Source organism: Parasteatoda tepidariorum, chromosome 5, assembly GCF_043381705.1.
Source record: "Parasteatoda tepidariorum isolate YZ-2023 chromosome 5, CAS_Ptep_4.0, whole genome shotgun sequence".
NCBI classification, from domain to species: Eukaryota; Metazoa; Arthropoda; class Arachnida; order Araneae; family Theridiidae; genus Parasteatoda; species Parasteatoda tepidariorum.
In genome coordinates, this window is record NC_092208.1 from 42456923 (window position 1) to 42477359 (window position 20437).

The 20437-nt window shown below is 28.5% G+C and overlaps 2 protein-coding genes across 3 annotated transcripts in view; both read left to right on the forward strand.

Moving 5' to 3' along the window:
- LOC107436548 (ester hydrolase C11orf54 homolog) overlaps nucleotides 1-4095 on the forward strand; it is a 24337-nt gene extending 20242 nt beyond the window's left edge. For both annotated transcript variants that reach the window (XM_071181355.1, XM_071181354.1), the window contains exons 8-9: nucleotides 911-1024; nucleotides 3774-4095. In XM_071181355.1, the coding sequence (XP_071037456.1) occupies nucleotides 911-1024; nucleotides 3774-3947 (288 nt within the window). In that variant the 3' untranslated portion in view covers nucleotides 3948-4095. The remainder of the gene's footprint in view (nucleotides 1-910; nucleotides 1025-3773) is intronic.
- A 5447-nt stretch (nucleotides 4096-9542) lies between these two features.
- On the forward strand, nucleotides 9543-17925 carry LOC107436554 (peritrophin-1-like). The gene is made up of 4 exons (XM_016048316.3): nucleotides 9543-9676; nucleotides 12319-12602; nucleotides 13498-13698; nucleotides 16702-17925. Exons 2-4 carry the CDS (start codon nucleotides 12347-12349, stop codon nucleotides 16722-16724), a joined length of 480 nt encoding a protein of 159 aa, XP_015903802.2. The 5' UTR covers nucleotides 9543-9676; nucleotides 12319-12346; the 3' UTR covers nucleotides 16725-17925.
- Nucleotides 17926-20437: the final 2512 nt, after the last annotated feature.

The following is a 20437-nucleotide window of genomic DNA, read 5'->3' on the forward strand; positions in this document are numbered from 1 at the left end:
AAAGGTACTTTTAAGTTTTAAATTTTTATTATGATTTATATTTAATTGCTCTTTGTGCAATTTTTTAGCTTTTAAAATGTCAGTAATTATAAGTGAAGCTAAATTCAATAGTTTTAAGTTTGCTTATTGTTATAAAGGTAAAAAGATTTCATTAAACTTTTACCAGAAAGCAAACTTATTTAGTTTGTAATTTGTATGATACAAGAAAATAAAGAAAAATCAAATGAGGATGAAGCATGTTCAGAATAAAATGTTTCCACTGTACCTACAGCTTCACAAGCCTGTACCGATTTGGAAGCTGTAAGAAGATATTTATTGGCACAAATGTACTTTTTAAATGCTTTGTTTGAACATGCGCATAATTTGAAGAATTTTGCAATTTCTACTGGTCATAGTTCATTTGTACAGAAAAAATTAAAGATTTCCTATTTGTATAATAAGTAAAGTATTAATAAATATAATGTTTTAGTTTAATAGTTTTTGTGAGCTCTTTATATATTGCATTGATGTTTTTCCAAACGTAGAGTAAAAATGTATTAAAACTGCAAAGTATTTTTAAGGTTTTTTAGATGCAAAATTCCAATGTAATAAAATATTTTTGGTTTTTGCTAAAATTAGTAATATTGGTATAAAAAATTTTCGTTATTGAGTAGGAGCCTCTTGGAATTCACTAAAAAGGGATTTGTATGTATTACACTGATTTTTGAGTCATTCACAGTACAGTAATTTTTCATAAGAATAATTTGATTGTACATTGACTTAATGAGAGAAATTTACTATGATGCTGAATATTGGTGTTTTATATTTTTAAAGGATATCTATTCAAGTGAATATCTTAATTTAGCTTATCTGAATTTATTAAATATATATTTTGACTGTACTATATCTTTATTTTATTTATCTTGTTTAGCCAGATTATTCAGAGAAACCTTTAAAAAGTGATGATGATATCAACAATTGGTTAAAATTCTTTAACATGTCTGCTCCATTAACATGTTTAAGTACTTTTGTTTCTCATGATCCTGTAAGTAGTTTTCTATTGTTAAAAATAATATTATTAACTGAACAATGTTTTTATCATACAATTTTGATTTTGCTTTATTTTTAAATTAGACTATTGTAAAGTAACATTAGCATTGAGTTGTATGTGCAAAGATGGATAACTTTGAATTTGAAAGAATTATTAGTTTTACTTACTTTGGCTCAATGATCAATTATAATAATTTTATAATCAATGGTAATAATATCCAAGAAGAAATTAATTAGAGGATACTAAAAGGAAATAAAAACTTTTGCTTATACCAATATTTATTGAAGAACAAATTCTAGAACTAAAGTAATTAAATATAAAATTTGAAAACAGTAATCAACCCTATGGTAACTTAGAGTAAAAGAAACATGGAGTTAGATGAATAAAGATGAAAATAACTTATTAATATTTGATAAAAAATTGTTAAAAAACTTTTTTGGACTATTCAAATAAATAATTCACTGTGAAGGATTAGAAATAATAGTGAACTTGAGCATCTATTAAAAAAAAACATTATTTATTTATAAATTATTCTTCATCTTTAGATAGTAAGTTGTGCAAAAATTTTATGCTTAGTTTAATACTTTTGTAGAAAATATGAGTGCAGGGTATTCTTATTTTTATTACATTATATTTTAATAATGCTTTTTTATAGGAATTCATGGAAGTATTTATGTATTGAAAGACTTTTTTTAATTTATATTTTAACCAAATTTATATTGAAACAATAGTTTAAATTATTTTAGACCTTAATTTGTTTAAAATTAATTGATAAATGATATTTTTGTAAACTTATTTGAGCTATAGATTTAGGTATGTATGGTTGATAAAATTTTCTTCAAATGTTTTAAGGCTACCAGAAATTGCTTATGATTTAACTTTAAACTTTTGAAATTAAATTTTCTCCATTTTGATTCCATTTTTGTGCAATTGAAGGTGCCTGTAGCTCCATAATACATCCAGTATCTATTATAAATTTGAATTTTTAAAGGCAATGATTTTTTTCCTTTTATATCAAGACATATTACTTTTCATAAAATTATTACCTTGTAGCAGGTTTCATAATGCCTCTAACAAGGAAATGTCAAAAGAGTGTACATGATATCTTGATGTCAAACAAAACTTTTTTTCTTAGATTTTGATGTGTTGGATTTGAATGTGTTATTTATTTTGAGGCCTGTGTCCTGAGTTGTATCAAAAAACTAAAACATTTATGGAAACATTTGCTGCATAACAGAAAGCAAAAGAAGCTATCATGGTGCCCTATTATTACTATAGGGAAAGCTTGCGCTTTGTATTCACTGGGTGTTAGATTTTATTCCATTATTGATTAAAATTTTATTTTTGTAGTCTAATTTTCCTTTTTGATTTACTTTAACTGGTTTTCTGACTTAATTCTGAAAATTGGAAGTAAGCAAATTGTGTTGAATTATTAAGAATTTCGCCATATAATATTTCTATTAAAAAAACGAAAAGTAGATTATACTGAGAGGAATTACAAGTTGAATATAATTCCTAGATGTATGGTTATTTATTTATTTTTTGTAAAAGAAATGTACAATACTTCAAGTCTATAAACAAATCAAACATTGTTGACAGTAGACACAAAAATATCATTTGATACTATTGGTATTTCAGTGTTTAACCAGTTTTTATCAGTTTTTAGAAACAATGAAAATCTTAAAAAATCTTAATATGCAAGATAATTTTTCAAACATTTTATTTTTATTAATTTAGCTAATTCTATTATTAATTCTATTATTTTTATTAATTTAATTTTTATTGAATTAACAATAGTTACAGATATTCCTGCAATATATATTTTTCAATATGATTAATTAAACTGTATTTGCTGTTAAAGAAAAATTAAAACAAAATATAAATCTTAAACTACATTTTGATATTTAAAAAGTTATCCCTAACAAAACAAAAAAATCTTCCATGCTAACAAGTGAAAAAAAAATTAGATGCTACGTTTTGAACTTGTGAACAAACCACACATGCACTTTACAACTTTTGTTAGATGTTATCGCTTTATTTTATTATGCTTAGCCTTTGCTTTTTTATTTTTGCGGAAGAGGTTTAATATAGTCATATTCATTTGACCTTAAAATGCATTATCATCAACATATATCAATCAAAATAACATTAGAGTGTTAATACTAAAGGTTAAAAAATTTATAAATAAGGAAAAAGGCAAATATCAATTCAGAGGACATAGGAGCATCTAAGCAAATAAAGAGATTTATGGTAAATGTAAGGAACCAGATATTGTTGCAAATATAAGAATAAAAAGAATCCAATGGTTTGAACACATCTTAAGAATAGTCTTTGAAAGAAATGTCAAAATGTATTAAACAGGAAAACTTGAAGGGCTAAAATCTGGAAGACTTGATGGAAAAAACAAGTTGAAGAGGACCTGAAATTCATGAAAAATATAAGAAAAAGAAAAGCAATAGGAAAAAATGGTCCTAAATCTTTAAGGAGGGCAGGACTAAGGGATGTAGTGCTATCATGATGATCAATTTAGTGCCTCTAAATCAATAAAAATTTTTTTTTCATATCTAGATTTTATGTTACACTCAGTGATATTTTCTTGTAATAAATTACTTTTTCCCTTAATATTGAAGTGATTAAATATCCATTTTGAAACAAAATTATCTGTATATTATTCTATTATAAGCAATTTTTGTATTCCTCATAATTTTTAATAAATTATAAAACAAAATTTCTTTTTATCTAGGGATTTAATTTGAGAGTTGAGCACACTCACTGTTTTAGTGATCACAATGAAGGTGGTCATTACCATTATGACATCACGCCCGATTCCGTTGAGTATGAAGGTTACTTTAATGTGTGCCATGAACTCTTCCGCATCGATCGGCCATCTACGAGGCAGGAATTTGGACGAGATTAGTCAAAAGAGTTTCTAATAAAATTGTTTGTTTTCATACTTCCACCCCAAAACAGAGTGAAATTATTTTCTTACTGATTTAACTGCATTGTTTACTTTTTTTTTAATGTAGATATTTATGGCATAAAAATAAAAGTGATTAAAGTTGCTAGAGGTTTTTTAATATTATTTTTCTTATCCTTAAAGTTTGACTAAAGCTGGGAAGTGAAGTCTTATGTGCTAGTTGTTTGTTATGTACCGTTATAATATTTCATTGAGATATGGAGGGTCGGTTATGTGGGCCATTTTTTAAAATTATATAGTTGATTTGCTAGGCCAATTGTAAGAGCTTCTGGTTAATGTATTTACATAGTCTAACGAGTCAAACTTAGTTATTATTTTATTTTTTAGATTAAAAAAATTAATTATTTTGCATTGTTACTTTTTTCTCTCGATTTGATAGCTAGATTACTCAGAAAAGTTAAGTAAATTTGTTTCCTTTATTTTTTAAAAACAAACAACTTTTTTAATGCGACGGCTAAAACACTGAAAATTTGTGCATATAGGAGTGTTAATTGATATGCATTTTTCTTAATGTTTTAAAATTTAGAATTGATTAAGCTATGGTTTAATTCTGTTTTTGATTCATGTTGAAATTTGTGTATTTTCCTTTATAATTAAATTATTTATTTTTTACTTTAAAAGTTCCTTATGTTAGAAATATTTTTTACAACTATTTTTTAAGAGTGTACTTTTATTATATAAATATACAGTGGAGCATCGTTTATACGACGCCGAAGGGACCACCGAAAAACGTCGTATAAACGATAACGTCGTATAATCGATTTTTACTTCTAAAACTGAAACTAACTCTGTTTTCAGCTAATTTTAACGTTTAACGTGTTGATTTACATAAATTTCTAAGTTAGACAAAGCAAAACAAATAAATAACCAAAGAAGAAAAATTGCAGTGTGCAGTTTGAATGTATGTTACCTTTAATTATATTTTCTTGCTATTAGTCTCTACAATGCTTTGAATAGCGAGTTGAACTTACTGCTTTCTATGATGCAATTTCAGATTTCTAATCACAGCCAAATCTAATGGCTGAAGCTCACTTGCGCAATTTGCAGGAAAAAAGAGAGCTTTTACATCTTCCAAAATAATTAGTATCGATGGGTGCGCTGGACATTGGTCGATGAATAGCAAAGTATTTCGTTTTTGCCTCTTCATAATATTGTCTAGTTTTTTCAGTCATCTAGTAAAAATTACGGCCGTCATCCAAGCATTCTTGTTGGCACCCTTTTCTGTATCATTCATGTTGGCAAATGCCACGTTTTTTTAAAATACACAAGAAAAAATAAAAAATTAAATAAAGGTGACCAAAATCTAAAAACCGACGTATAACCGATTCTGTGCGTCGTATAAACGATATATTTTTACATTAAAATGAATAGGAATGATTTGGGACCACACTAAAACGTCGTATAAATGTAAACGTCGTATAAGTGATCGTCGTATAAACGATGCTCCACTGTATATACATTGTTTATATAAATTAAATCATTGCATAAAATATATATAAATTGTTTATATTGATATTTTGATACTTACTGTTATATTGGATATTTATGGAATTGGCTCTCAATATAAAATATGTTTTTGTACGATTATAAAATATTATGGGTATTTTGGTTAATTTTTTTTGTTGTTGTTGAAAATATATACAAATGTTTAAACAAATGCATTTAGGAAATATTTTAACGTAGTGAAAAATGAAAGTAAAATGAAAGAAAACCTGTAATATATATTTTTTGAATTTTATCTTATGTACTTATTTTTTTATATTAAATTGAAATCTACAATAGAGGATTAAAATAATGGTTGAAAACAAGTATATTGACACTAGTAATGTTGTTGATTCCACTTTGCATTTTATGGAATTAAAAAGTTAATTTTATTAAAAAAAAATCACTTTTAAATCTCAAAGATTAAAAAAGGCCATATATTTATTGTACTGTTTAGTGCCAAAGAAATTTAATTTGTATCTTGATACTATTTATGATGGATTTATTTATTGTTAACTTGAATAAAGAAATGTATATTTTTATTCAACTGTTATTTCTTACTGGTATTACATATTGACATTTTAAGCTTTAAATTGATTGAAATTTTTTTTACAAGTTCTTGCATTTTATGGGAAATTAAAATAACAATTGGAATAAATAGCTTGATAAAAGTGACAAGTAGAGCTATTATAATTTTTGAAATTATGTTACAAAACATTTGGTTATTGTCCTACTAGTTGGTTCACCTACATGAACTCACCTGTCACTGTTCCACATCATCCATCATCTGTGACAGGTGACTGCTTTGGGACCCCATGTTGGTTCCAGTTGTCTTCTGCAGCATTGATTTAAATCCCCAGTATTAGTACTTTGAGTGCAAATCGAAGGTTTAGAATTCTTTCTCAGTCTAGCTTGAGCTAGCCAATTGGCCCACGTATATAAATTCAATGCTTTGCGGTCTTACATAGTTGTTCACCTGCATAATCTCAACAGTTAGAAGAGCCAGAATTGATTAAGCTGCATTTAACAATTGGTGGTAATTGATTGGAACTTGTTTAGAATGACTGTTGAGTCAGCTAACTATCAAATATCCCAGTAAAACTTTTTAAAATTTATTTTTAAAATTCGATAAGAAGATATGGTTCAAGTTTGAGACTTCTATTTTGATAGTAAAGTGTTATTTAGTATTTCTGTTAGTATTACAGCTCCTAACTATCCTGATAAATAAAAATATTGAAATGATGTTATGTTTTTCTACTTATCTCATAAAAAACATAGTTCAAATTTGAGACTTCTGTCTTTGTAAAAATGTGTTTCTTAATCATAACTGTGAAATAGGCTAATTACCTTGATAGTTACAAAATATTGAAATGAATTTTTTTTTTAGCTTTTCTATTTATTTCATAAAGAATGCTTGGTCTGAATTTAAGATTTTTATCTTGGTCAAAACGTGGTCTTTAACATTACTGATAATTACAAATATGGAAATTATGCCGGGATAACCTGGTTGGTAGGGCACTGGGCCCATGTCGAAGAGGTCGTGGGTTCAATCCCTGCTGACCAAAGACTCCTCGTGTAGTAAATCGTGACTGATGCACGTTAAATCTGTCTAGTCACAACGTCCTGCATGTTCCCATAACAAATCATACCTCTGGGACTACTGATCCAGGAGTTTCCCTGTCTTCTGGATTGGTTCAAAATTACAAGGCTAAGGAGTTGAATATTAGTAGTCGTAAACCCGAATTTGGGTTGGCTGTTCAGTGACGGTTATAATATAAAATAAAATATAGAAATTTAACCCTTTTAGTTTTTATTTCTTAAAAAACACATGGTTCAATTTTGAGACATCTTTAAAAAAAAACGATATTTAACATTTATGTCTATTAAAATAATTACCCTTACCCCCAAATTACCTCAATAATTGCAAATGTCGAAATGAAAAATATTTAGTTTTCTATTCATCTAATAGAAAACCTGTGTTTCAGTTTTTTGCTTTCTAACCCCATGGAAAGTGAAAGAATTAGTGGTGAGTAAATGAGGGCTTTACTTTATATCTATACAGATTAAAAATTTTTTGTGTGTAATGGATGCTTCGACTAGTTAGGATTAATTTTAATACCAAAGAAAAAATACATTTGTGTAACGTTGAGATTTTGCCAGTTAAAAACACCTTGTTGATGAAATCAAGGTAAGTCGACGTACTTATGTTTCATTTATTTTTGGTAAATTTCACCAAGAGCTTTAGTAAGGAAAAAAAATTTTTAGGTTAGGATGAAAAAAAAAATTCAAAAATTGAAAAACTAAATTATGTATAGTTTGAAATGGATATAATTATTCAAATTGGAAATTGCAAGTTATGTTTAAAATTAGGCTTAGTAAACTTTTTAGCAAATCGGTAAACAATGTGTCCACACTTAGTCTCTCTCCTCCATTCATAATGAAGTTAATTCAATTCATGTATTTAAAAGTAGTTTATTCTTTATAATTTCGCTAGATAAGTTACGTTGTGTTGAAAGTTTATTTATATTAAAACTGCCAATTATAAAACTTTAGAAAATTTTGCAGCTGTGCCAATGTGTTATGATTGTACGTCAGACTAAGCATGTAAAACGTGGTGAAAAATAAAAACCAAAAATCTATTAAAAGTGATAAAATCAGCAACTATTTCTTCCAGTGTTTCATTAAAAGAGATTACAAAGAAGGAGTTGGTTTAAAATACACACATTAATAATAATGTGTATACATCATAATTAATATTTTAGTACTTACGAATGAGTAGTTAAATTGAGAAATGAAGTAATACTGAATTACGTCTCTAGCACTTAGTTAGAACAAACACCGAATATATTATTGGCCAAAACCTTCAAGTTTCCGAATTCATCAGATATTTTATTTTTAAAGTAGCTACGAAATGAATGTGCAAAGGCTAGTGTATCTGCTATTCTTACAACTTGATCCACGAGTTGCTCACCCGTGTACACCGATCTGATGTATTAGCTAATTGCTCTGATTTTATCAGAGCAATTTTCTTTAACATGAAAGAAAAGTACAAGGTGGAATATATATTTTCACTTTATAACGGACAGTTTATTTTTAGCAATGGTACATTAAAAAAATTTTACGACTAAGATTGAATTAAGAAAAGAAATTCATTTGGCTTATTTCATAAAATTAATTTGAATTTTAACACGATTTTGCTTTTTGGAGCATGTTTACTACAGCATTCAGAAGCTATCAAAAAAGTAGGGAACGTAATAATTTTTATTTCTTTTTAAATATGACATTAATTTTTTTAAATACTACGCTCTGCAATGAAATTGTTTATCATAACTTTTTATTCATAAATAGCAGAAATTCCATAAAACTTTGAAAAAAAAAAAAAAGGGCGTGTTCTTAGTTGAGTACGAACTACAGCTCCTACATGTATATTGTTCAAAACTGACATATGGTTACCATATTTGTTTGAACATACTTCATCAGAACTCAAGAATCTCAAGATATTAACAAGTGGCAACACAAGTTTAAAGTGGTAAAATAGCTGACAAAGGGCATTTATAAATTGTTGAAATTAGTGGTAATTATATTAACCGCGGCCTTAGAAAAAGGGTTAAAATATTATTATTAAAAATAAATATTAAAATAACAATTTTGAAAAGATTAGGAAAAACTTCCGGCTAAATTGTGAAAGTTGACAGCTATACGCTGTAACTAGAAATTTACTGCTCTTTTTTTTTCCATATACAATTTTTTAATAAATTTTTTTTAAACACGTATTGTTTTTCAAAGGACTTAAAATCTGATTAAAACTAAAATGAAACTAAGAATGAATGGGTTAAACAATCGTTACCATTACTTTTGTGACACATTTTTAAAATAAATACGCAGGTATTTATTTGTTTTAAACTTTTTTATTTTTAAAATAGTTATGATAAGATCAGTGCACCATATGATAATGAACATCTCTTAATACTCGTGATGCATAAGTTTGATTATCAGATTAATTTTTATCATTAGTGTTTGATTTAATCGTAATTATGTTAGTTATACTATCACGTTTTATTTTTTGCGTAATGAATCGAAAATGAATATTTTTTTAAACCATAAACTCACATTTTCAATTCATCTCAATTACCAGAAGTTAGTTTTTAGCGAGAGTTTGTATGCAGCATGCTAGTACTTGATTAAAGGTATGAGAAATATTTATTTATAAAATTATTCATTATTTTTTTACATTTTGATTTTAAACACATTTGTTCAATATTGATTATTGATTTCATTTGTTCAATAAGAGTCAATAATGTCAAGAGTTATATTTTTATTTTATTTTATTTTATAAAACCGACATTGAACAGCCGACCCAATTCTGAATTTAGGACCATAAATGTTCAACTACGTAGACTTGTAATTTTGAACCCATCCCAGAAGACAAGGGAACTCCTGGGACAAACTAGGCTTCGTGTAGGACTTTTTGATAGAATTTACCCGCATTTGCCTTACACCGAGAGGAGAAATTAGAGAGGATCAATTTAGAGATACGTATATTGTTGTATGAATTATTTTAAAACTAGTGAGCTCCGCCCCTACTCTCGCCAACTCCTAAAGATTGCAATGCAATCTTATATGATTCGCTTGGCAAATAATCGCTTCCCTCGTTACAAATTTTGTCTTAAATGTGTCCTAGGGTCTTAGAATACAAATGATTGTAGCAATTAAATCGAATAGAAAAAATTCGAGAATAATGAAATTTTTATGTATTTCATTTTTCAGAAATCTTAGTTACCCAAAGTTTTTGATAAAATCGTTTAGCAAATTAATATGTAAACCATAAAAACGTAACTCTTTCGAATATTCGGTCATACAGGTTTAATTATTATTATTGCTTCTATTTGTTTCAATGAGATAAATATTTTTCGACCAAGGTTACACTATTGATAACGTGTGACTTCATAAGGCTTTATTGAGTTAAGCTCGTTTCATACATTTTTAATCAATAATCAACGAATCACTTTTGCAATGAATGTTAGAAACATTTACATGCATTATTTGGAAATTAGAGTCGTTTTTTAGACTCATCTTTCAATTTGAAAATTTCCTAAAAAGTGTTGTTTTTTTTTTTTTTNAATTTCTTTTGCAGATTGGAGATGCATGCTTGCATTTTTCCAGAAACATGCACAACACACAAAATCTTATTTTTGTTTTAAGAATTTTGGAGCATATTTTTTTTTAATATCAGAATTTTGGAATCCCCTACCGGGGGTGGTTACAAATTTTTCACCTAGGATAGACCAGAAAAAATGTCTATGAGGTGAATACCAAGCAATGACCTCTAACCTTGAAAGAAAAGTGTAGAGAATACCGGGTAATGGCTCATTGATTTCTGCTAGGTTATTATTCAGGTTAATTTGATTATTATTAATAATTACCACTTGTTTTCGTAAATGGAATAAGCGTGCACATTGATCTAATTACTCTCGATATATACTTGCCCGGCCATTTTCCAGGAATCCCCTGGACATGCACAGCACACAAAATCTTATTTTTGATTTCAGAATTTCAGAATTTTTTTTTTTTTTAATATCAGAATTTTGGAATCCCCTCCGGGAGTGATTACAAATTTTTTCCCTAGGATAGATTAGAAAAAATGTCTATGAGGGGAATACCAAGCAATGACCTTTAACCTTGAAAGAACAGTGTAGAGAATACCGGGCAATGGCTCATTGATTTCTGCTAGGTTATTATTCAGGTTAATCTGATTATTATTAATAATTGCCACTTGTTTTCGTAAATGGAATAAGCGTGCACATTGATCACATTACTCTCGATACATACTTGCCCGGCCATTTTCCAGGAATNTATATATATATATATAGATTTGGTCACCTCATTGGGAGGCATTATGAAATTAAGAAATGCAATAAAAACTTGAAGCGAGGAAATGCTTTTGGATATATTTTGTCATGTGAAAAGAAATGCTAGACTTTAAAATTTAAAATTTTGAAATCGTTAATAAAGTCTGCCATTTATTCCTATCTTAAGGAAAATGTAAGCGAATATTCCATATCTTTATTCGCTTACAAAAGTCTACGATTCCTCTAGGCCTAGGGAGTGATCGAGGGACTGAATTGTTAGTCTGATATCGGTACTAATTAAACCAGGCTCGACATTATGTAACTTGGTACTGTTACCTAAACTCTGTCGGTTGTAACAGGAGAATCGATTGTTAGTAATAGCATGAAATTATTTGAAACAGAAATTTTTAATGACTAAAAATTAAAGTTTCTTTTTAAAGTAAATAAATATTCTTACATGTTGTATGTTGTTTCGTGTGGAAAAAGTGCCAAACCCTGTTTTCGAAAAACTCGTCAATATGCTCTATTGCTTTTTCTTTAGAATTTATTATTCTCAGTTGATTTAGAAATTAGTCAAGTTAAAATTGTTTACATAACACGAAATGCATGTTAAATAAACGTTAATGTTACCGTAAGTTAATTTTTACAAACAATTGCAGCATATATTTAAAGCATTTACAAAACCTCTCCATGTAAAGCAAATGCGTGTTATTTCCATTAAACATCTTCCACGAAGTTTAGTTTGTCGCAATGCTTGATCCTGGTATTTCCTTATATTCTGGATGTGATTCAAAACTTAATAGTTACGGAGTTGATTCAAAGCAAATTGAAAATTGGGTCGACTGGTTATAAAATACAACGCAAGAAGAAAATATAGATAACCTAATATTCAAAAACATTAAAAGATTTGTGTTTTCTTAGTAGAATATTGTCCCGAGTGGTGTTTGGTTTATAAAAAAAAAATATTTTTTTTCTTCCAGATTTTAAAGTCACAAACATTTTTTCAAGATGATTTCCTTCACAATAACTTTCATGCAGATCAGTTTCGCGTCAATATTCTTAATAAAGTTTTCCAATGCGTCTTCTTGGTCTCCTACTTGTAGTACATCTGTGTCTGGTAAAATTCCAAGATTAATACCTGATCCAACTGACTGCAAGAGTATGTTCATTTGTTCGAAGGGGAAACCACTTCAGTACTTTTGTACAGCGGACATGGTATTTAATGCTTCCCAGCAAGAGTGTGTTCATCAATCAGGTTGTAAAAGTAAGTTTTTTTTCAAATTAATTTTATATAACGTTTTTGTTTAGCTGTCTTATTTTATTTTCATTACTTTATTTTTTATTTGATGCTGATCTACCTGTGTAGGTTGTCAGGGAACTGGCATTGCACCAGAAAGGTTCTGGGCTCGAATCACAGGGAAGGCATGGATGTTCTTTCATTCTCTCTACTATCTGTCCTTACTGTGGGGGCAATAATGGCCCACTTAATATGGTGCCCCTGAAAGAGTGGCTTATAAATCTGCTCTTCAGATGCCTGTATGACTTATGTCATTGGAAAAAAATTATTATTTGATTATTTTTTTATTTGATTTTTTCTCTTATTTATAATTCATTTATTTGTTCAGTAAACAATAATTAGAATTTCTTTTTAAAACCTGTCTTATTTAATTTTAAATTATTTTTCTTTTATTTTGTTGGTAAGATCACTAAACGTTATTTACTTTTGCTTTCGTTTGAAGAAAAAAACACACTTTCTCTTTGGAACAAAAATTTAAACATGCCCGTGGATAGATCGTAACGTTATGTCATGATCATAATTCGGTCGTTAAATTCCTAATTATTAAATAATCGCAGATTTTTTTTTAAAAATTCTTCTCAAAACTTAATGATTCTGTTTTTTTAGTGGTGTAACATGAGCTTTTTCTGGTGATTTTTTAAAAAATACTTTTTTTCCCGATGCTTTTTTCCGTGATTCGTTCTTATGTCTTCTACGAGCTCCTTACTTACTATGTCATTGAAGCCAATTGTTATGCCGTTTCCAGCGCTATCGTAAAAACTTGAGCTTAGTTTGTTGATATATTCTAGTACACTATCGATCCTTAGGCTTTTTCTGGTATTCATAATTATTATACTGTAATATTTTTTTCTTCTTGTTTCAGGTACTGGTAAACACTCAGACTTTGATGAGTGTCCAAAGAAGAATGGAAGATTTTCTGTTTATTTTCCCCACCCAACTGATTGCACTATGTTTTATCAATGCGATCATGGCATGGCTTATCCTCACAACTGCAAAGGTGGACTGCATTTTAACCCTAAAAAGAATGTTTGTGACTGGCCACAAAATGCGAATTGCAAAGCACGTAAGTGAGACACGATTGTTGTAATTAGTTAGCTAAGTAATGAGATTCCAAGATGAGTCAGTAAAAAAAAGTGTTGTCGCAAAAGTATAACATGTAATATTTTCGGTATGGTATTTTAATAAGGTAACTCGTTTTTTTTTTTTTAATTTTTAGTCATGCAAATAGGCTTACTGAAAAATATGGCTATAAGCGAATTGCTGCCCTAATACATAAGGTTTATTGGAACAAGTTTCTTAGGTGCATTGTAAAATGACATCGGCCAATTAGCCTACGATATATAATTTTTTTTTAATGATTAGGTAGTTTTAAGGCTGTTTCTCAAAGGCTCCGTCGTAATATAAAATTATGCTTTTTTGCGAGTAATATGCTATTTTTATAACTGTTGTGAGTTTGCAACTGTTTCACATGACTGTTAGGTCAAGTTTAAGTAAGTCTAAAGCCAGCACTGTCTACGCTTATTTTGAAAATGGCTCAAAACGTCAATATGGAGAAAAGCCCCCGTTTTGCGAAAATGAAAAGCATTTATATTCTAATTTTTTAATATTTAAAATCTTACTGCAATGTTGTATTGTGTGGGCTCATAAAATTTGCAAAAACTGAGAATACGGCAGAGATTTTGATAATTTTTATCTAGGTGGAAAAATGTCGCCAAATTGGCGATTTTTAAAAAGGTTCAATAACTTTTAAAACATTTAAGTTATATATCTATTCTAAAGCGCAGATAATTTTTACGGCGAGATTATATATATAATTTAACATCATCGCATTGCTTCAAATGTAAGGCACTTACACTATGGCTTTTTTTTTTATTTTCCTTGATGGAGTTTGAAAAATATTAGGTACTGATTAAGGCGGATCGGGGATAAGTAAATTAATTATTACTGATGGTAAAAACACAATATTTTTCTTTATTTTAAGAAGTAAAACTACCAATTTCTACCACTATTTATTGACAGCTGAGATACGTATATTCACTCGAGAAAGTTCACAAAAATATAATCATGAAGTGCAACTGCTAATAAATGGTGGTTAGTAACAAATTTTATTTTTAAACAGAGTAAAACTAAAATGTGCTTTTAACCAGTTTTTCGCTTTTTTTCTCAAAATTTGCAAAGCTGAAATAACTTCAGCGATTATATCAGTAAGTGAAAGAACTAAACGAAAGAAAAAGATGAATTTAAAATATTAGCTTTTTCAAAACAGATGTTGAGACTAATTTTATATAATAATCGCATATTGTGACAATACAATTAAAAAAAAACTTTTTTTCTCTACCTGTTGTTTAGAGGAAACGTGAGAAATAGAGAAAATACGATAACAAATCGCAAGAAAAAACGCAAGAAAAAGCGAGAAAAAAATTTATTTTTTCTTAAGAAAATTGAATGTAATAAGTTATTAAAAACTGAATTAAGAGCACATTCATATTGAATTCTCCACCCAAAAAAGCATAATAGGATATTATAGTTGGCATTTTTTTCTCCAAAAGTGCAATTGGTAGATTTGCATGAAATTTTTTTATTTTATTTACAAGTTTGTTTTTCATTTGGAAAAGATAAAAAACTGGTAATAGAAACATTTTATTTATACCTCCACTTCAGAAGTAAGTTATCCGTCGCAACTACTATTACTGTCTATATTTATTTGCAAGAAGCAATAGTAATAATATTACGTATCAGCAGGAAATATCACTAATTAATGACATGTTTTAAATAAAAAAAAAGAAATGACAGTCAATAATAGTAATAAAAAATAGGTAGAAATGATATGTTCGATTACCGTTCTTTTTTTTTTTAAATATTTCCCGAATAATCATCTGCATTGATGAAGAAAGTTAGCAAAATTTTCATGATTTAGCTAATACAGTAAAATCTCTCGGGGAGCTACCCAGGGATAAAGAAAAGAGATTCTCTCTTTAGCCCCGGGAGCGACCACTCTCTGTTCCACAGTGTTAATGATGGTCATTAATGTTGATCGTTCTTAGGGGAACTCTATTGACTTTAAAATGTTATTGAAGGTACATGATTTTTCGCAAACGATTTTTATTTTAGTCAGTGTCGTTTTCTTGATGCGGAAATGTCACTTGCGTTGGTGTCATGAAAACCAGATCAATGAATAAAAATGACCCCTACTCATATAAAGTGTAAAAACAAACGTACCAATTATGAATCATAGAGCTATTTCAAATAAACAATCAATTATGTTTTTGTTTAAGTTTGTATTTAGTTGTATAGCATAAAAATTTGTTTGCTTTAAAAATGAGAGGAGGTTTGTTTGTTAGAGGTACTTAGTTTTTTCTAAAAAACTTTCTTAGCTAATTTAACTTTTAACTCAAAAAATGAAACATCGATAGCATCGTCTTTAGTGTACTTTGACTGCAATATGAGATTTTTGATCTCTTTTAGAGATCGTCAAAAAGAGTTCTCTAGCTAAGATCCACTAACAAATAGTTTGAACACATATCTACTCAATTGTTTTGTTAATATTTTTTGTTTCCTTATTTGACCTTTTCCGCATTTGGTGCGGAAGTTTGTCCATTTGCTGGAAGAGGCTTTGATGGCCTCTCCTAAAGGCTTTCTTCAAAACAAAGTCTATGGAAAGACTTCCGTACCTCCCAAAAGTGATCGTAAATAGAGGAGGTTGCTACACAAGGATGGTTTTTTCTGGAGGCTTCACTGAATTTTATTTTTAAGAGGATATATAGTAAGATATATAGTAAGCATTGTACTAAAATTAGGTAATCTTAAAACACTTGTTTTTAAAAGCTTAAAACACCATAACAGAGTTTTGAGAAGAAACAACATCCTTTATTTTAGACAGTTAAAAATAGTACGATAGAATAAAAGTGAATGGTAGAAGGGGTTAAAAACTCTGTAGCACAGGTAAGAAGAAAGAAGCAGGTAACATTTAAAAAGATAACAATGTAAAAAAAAAAGTTTAACATTTTATTGAAATAAAAAAAGAATTTTTCCTGATTTAATTATGCATTAAAACATTTTATTACAGGTTTCATTACTCCAAAACTGTGACATTTACTTCATTCTGTCATCCAAATCGACTGACTTCATTCAGCAACGAGACATCTTCCACGTGTAATATTTATTTTGATGCTATTTTGTTTGAAATACTCTGATTCATCTTCACTTCCTATCTGAGGGTCGCTGTTATGACATTATAAATTATGGCACTGTTATTGAATCATAAAATGATGATAAGTGTGAGAGATTAATCATCTTAATATTCTCATATTAGTTAAAAATGTTCTCGTAAAATAGTCATGTTGATTCGATTTTTTTTTCAATATGTATTCGCGTTAAGTTTTCATTATTTTTATTTATTTATTTTTATTTTATAACCTGTCGTTGAACAACCGACCCAATTTTTTGGGTTTACGGCTACTAATGTTCAACTATTATTTGTTGTTACATCTGGTGTATAAATTCTTTCAACATAATGCAAATTGCACCACTCTTGATTGGTGAAGCGTTTGCTCAACATTTTGTAGTGCTGTAAAACCGACCCTTTTTTTAAAAAAAAGTGGTCGAGAGTAGTCGCAAGTAAAGTAATGAGTTTCTCTATCTATTCTTTATCTAGACGAGAGATTATAAGCCGTACTTTTTAATGAGCTCATATGTATGTGTAACAATAAACAAACAAAGAAATATGTGGTATTAGAGTATTTGCAACTTGAGAAGAAAAATACGTGATTAGACCCAACCATAAGATTAAATTATATAGTAACGTTAACACTTGGCGGGTTAACGTCACAGTAATTAGGCTTAGTTTAATATCACGCTGAATTAATTTTCAGATCAGATTTAATTAGATACCAGTAAGTGACGTCACATGACGTGCCGATCCTGATTGGCTTCTGAATCGTAACATAAGCGAATGTCACGATTTATCGGCGATGACACCACTTGCAGGAATCTGATTCTGACAGAGCATCAATGAGCAAGTGGTCTCGCCGTTTCGCCTAGCCAAACGCTTTGTAGCGTGAAAATTCCAAAATATAAAATCAGGTATAAATATGTATATTGAAGTTAGTTATTAATTATTGTAGCAATACGTTTTGTATAAATTTTTGCATATATGTTTTGTAGTATGGTCATTCAAAATTATTTATTTCATATTTCATAAATAATGTACTAATCATGAAGTGAGCATTACTTATTAGTTGTAATGTAAAGATTCATCTTTAACAAACAAATAAAGCTTTTTTAAAAAATTTGCCCAGAGTCCTCTTTATGATGAAAAAAAAAATGCTTTTTGTTAGTACAGTGTTTTGCTCAGAATATATTATTTCATTGATCTTCGACGAGAAATAATTATCTTTTCACATAACCAAGGACATTTTTTATCAACGTTAAAATAAATTGAATTCGATACATATCTATTGTAGTACACTAAAGCTTATTAAATTCAATGCAATCATTGTTTTATCAGTTTTTCCAAGAAATACACAAAGCAATTGATTCTCGGATGATTGATTACAATCTTTTATACAAAAATAAAGGCACGTTTTGCTGCGTTTTCAATCTTTTGTACTCAGTACTTTAAAATGCTATTTTACCCTTTTATAGGGCATTTTTTTGTCATGTTAAATATTTTTTTCTTAAATATTTAACATGAATAATAATAATATATTAATAATAATATTAATGAAACTGCATGATCAATAATTCAAAGTGATTATGTTTTTACCGTCTATACATCTATTGAGTGACTAAAATATTTAGTTGCTAAATAACTTTTGATAGCTGAAAGTTCTGAAAAAAAAAATGAGAATTCAGATTCCATGATATAAATATGTATTTTTCGTGATGCTCACTTTTGAGAAAAAGAAATAATTTATTTATTCTGCAGTAATGTTTTTTTTTAGACTTTTTGCATTCATTTAAGTTGCCAAATACTAGACTGCATTTCGAATAGCTCGAACTCCAAGCGAATTCGCTTGGTGTTCGAGTGAAGCCCAACTGGTGTTCCGCGGAACCCTAGCACTCGGTGGAAGAGTTTAAGGGATTCTGAGAGTTAATTTTTATAACAAATGATGAGTTTTGAAACCTGAGATAATATTTAGATTCACCCTATAATTCATAATTTAATTAATCTTTCGGTTGACTGTGTCATGTTACTTCAAATAAAATGCCAAAGAAATAGAAATGACATTTTTAAGATAAAATATAATATTTCTGACAGCAATATATTGAACAAATTACGAAAAAAAAAGCATTTATAAAATATTGCATTGGAATTTTCCATTATGCTTTTCAAATCAAAAACAAAGTAACTAACATCTTTAATAAGGAAATACGTTTCCCTAATAACCATTTTCAACCATTTATAACAGTTATTTAAGTTTTCATTTCGAAAAAAACTATAATTTGTCTTATTTCATTCATTTTCAGATTATGTATTTCAGCTAAAAGCAAACTCATTACCAGACTAGAAATAGTACCAGGACTGCAAATTTGACTGTCGGACATAAAGCACAATTTAAGATTATTAATAATAAAACTATTAAAAATTCTCATACCTCTAATGAAATATTTAAAAGCAGTCTCTTATAGGCTATAACGTTCAAAAAAACTTTAATGATATTTATTTGTAAAGTCGAGGTTCCGCCGAAAGAAGGTTGATTTTTCAGGGTTCCATAGCCAAAAAAAATTGGGAACCGCTGCTGATTCTGTCGCGAACTAGCGAGTGGAAATCTCGCTCCCTGATTTATGGGGCTTACGAGCGTTAGCGTGTAAGGACTGGAACCCACTAGTAAGATTAATATATTTTCTTAAAAAAAAAGAAAAGCTATATTCATTTTATTCTTTTCTTTTCAATAAATTAAGATACTTCTATCAAATGCTGACTTCACGTAATTATTCCATGTTAAACTCTTTAAAAAAAAAGAAATCTTGTTTCTAGTTTAGATTTCAAATCTTATCAGGTTTTTTATTTTTATTTTCGTGATCTAGTTTCAAAAGTTCTTATCCTTTTTTGCATACAAAAACACCTTAACAACCTTAAAAGTAAACTGATAATTTTACAAACTGAAAAAATAAATGCATTTCTGATTTTCTGAAAGAAGTTATCCAATGAAAGATTTAGTTTTATTCTTTGTTTTGGTGCGTCGGATTTTAGATAAGAACAGTGTAGGAAGAAAAAACGTGCGTGAAAAGTTTAACTAATTTTGCCTACGTTCATCGTTAATTTTTTTAAAAAATCTAATTTATAATTTATGAACAAGGCTCATAAATATCTGATTAAAAGTTCTTGCTGATAAAAAAGGAAATTTATCACGTTACGCATTGATATACTTCCCAAAAATCTTTCAGATAAATATTTCCAGCATTGCTTCTGATATAATATCAATAATTATTTTGTTATTAATTAGAGCTCGAAATTTTCTCTCTCCAGCTCGTTGCAGCGTTTACTTTCAAAATATCAGAATGCGATTTCGGTAAACCTTCACCACCGCGAAACTTGAGATTCTCCCGAATAATTTACTCAAAATTAATCATTAAATGATCCCGTAACATGCAAATGTGCGTGAAAAGTTTAACTAATTTCATCTACGTCTATCTTTAAAAATATTTTTAAAATCTAACTTATAATTTATGGACAAGGCTCATAAATAATTAATTAAAAGTTTTTGCTAATTATAAAAAATGAAATTTGCCACGTCATTGATATACTTTCTAAAAAGCTTTTAGATAAATATTTTCAGCATAGATTCTGGTATAATATC

Excerpts from the sequence above, each read along its gene's own strand:
- LOC107436554 (XM_016048316.3), top strand. The coding sequence starts at position 12,347 with ATGATTTCCTTCACAATAACTTTCATGCAGATCAGTTTCGCGTCAATA. Across the intron at positions 12,603-13,497 it reads TCATCAATCAGGTTGTAAAA|GTACTGGTAAACACTCAGAC; the intron begins GTAAGTTTTTTT and ends TTCTTGTTTCAG. Across the intron at positions 13,699-16,701 it reads AAATGCGAATTGCAAAGCAC|GTTTCATTACTCCAAAACTG; the intron begins GTAAGTGAGACA and ends ATTTTATTACAG.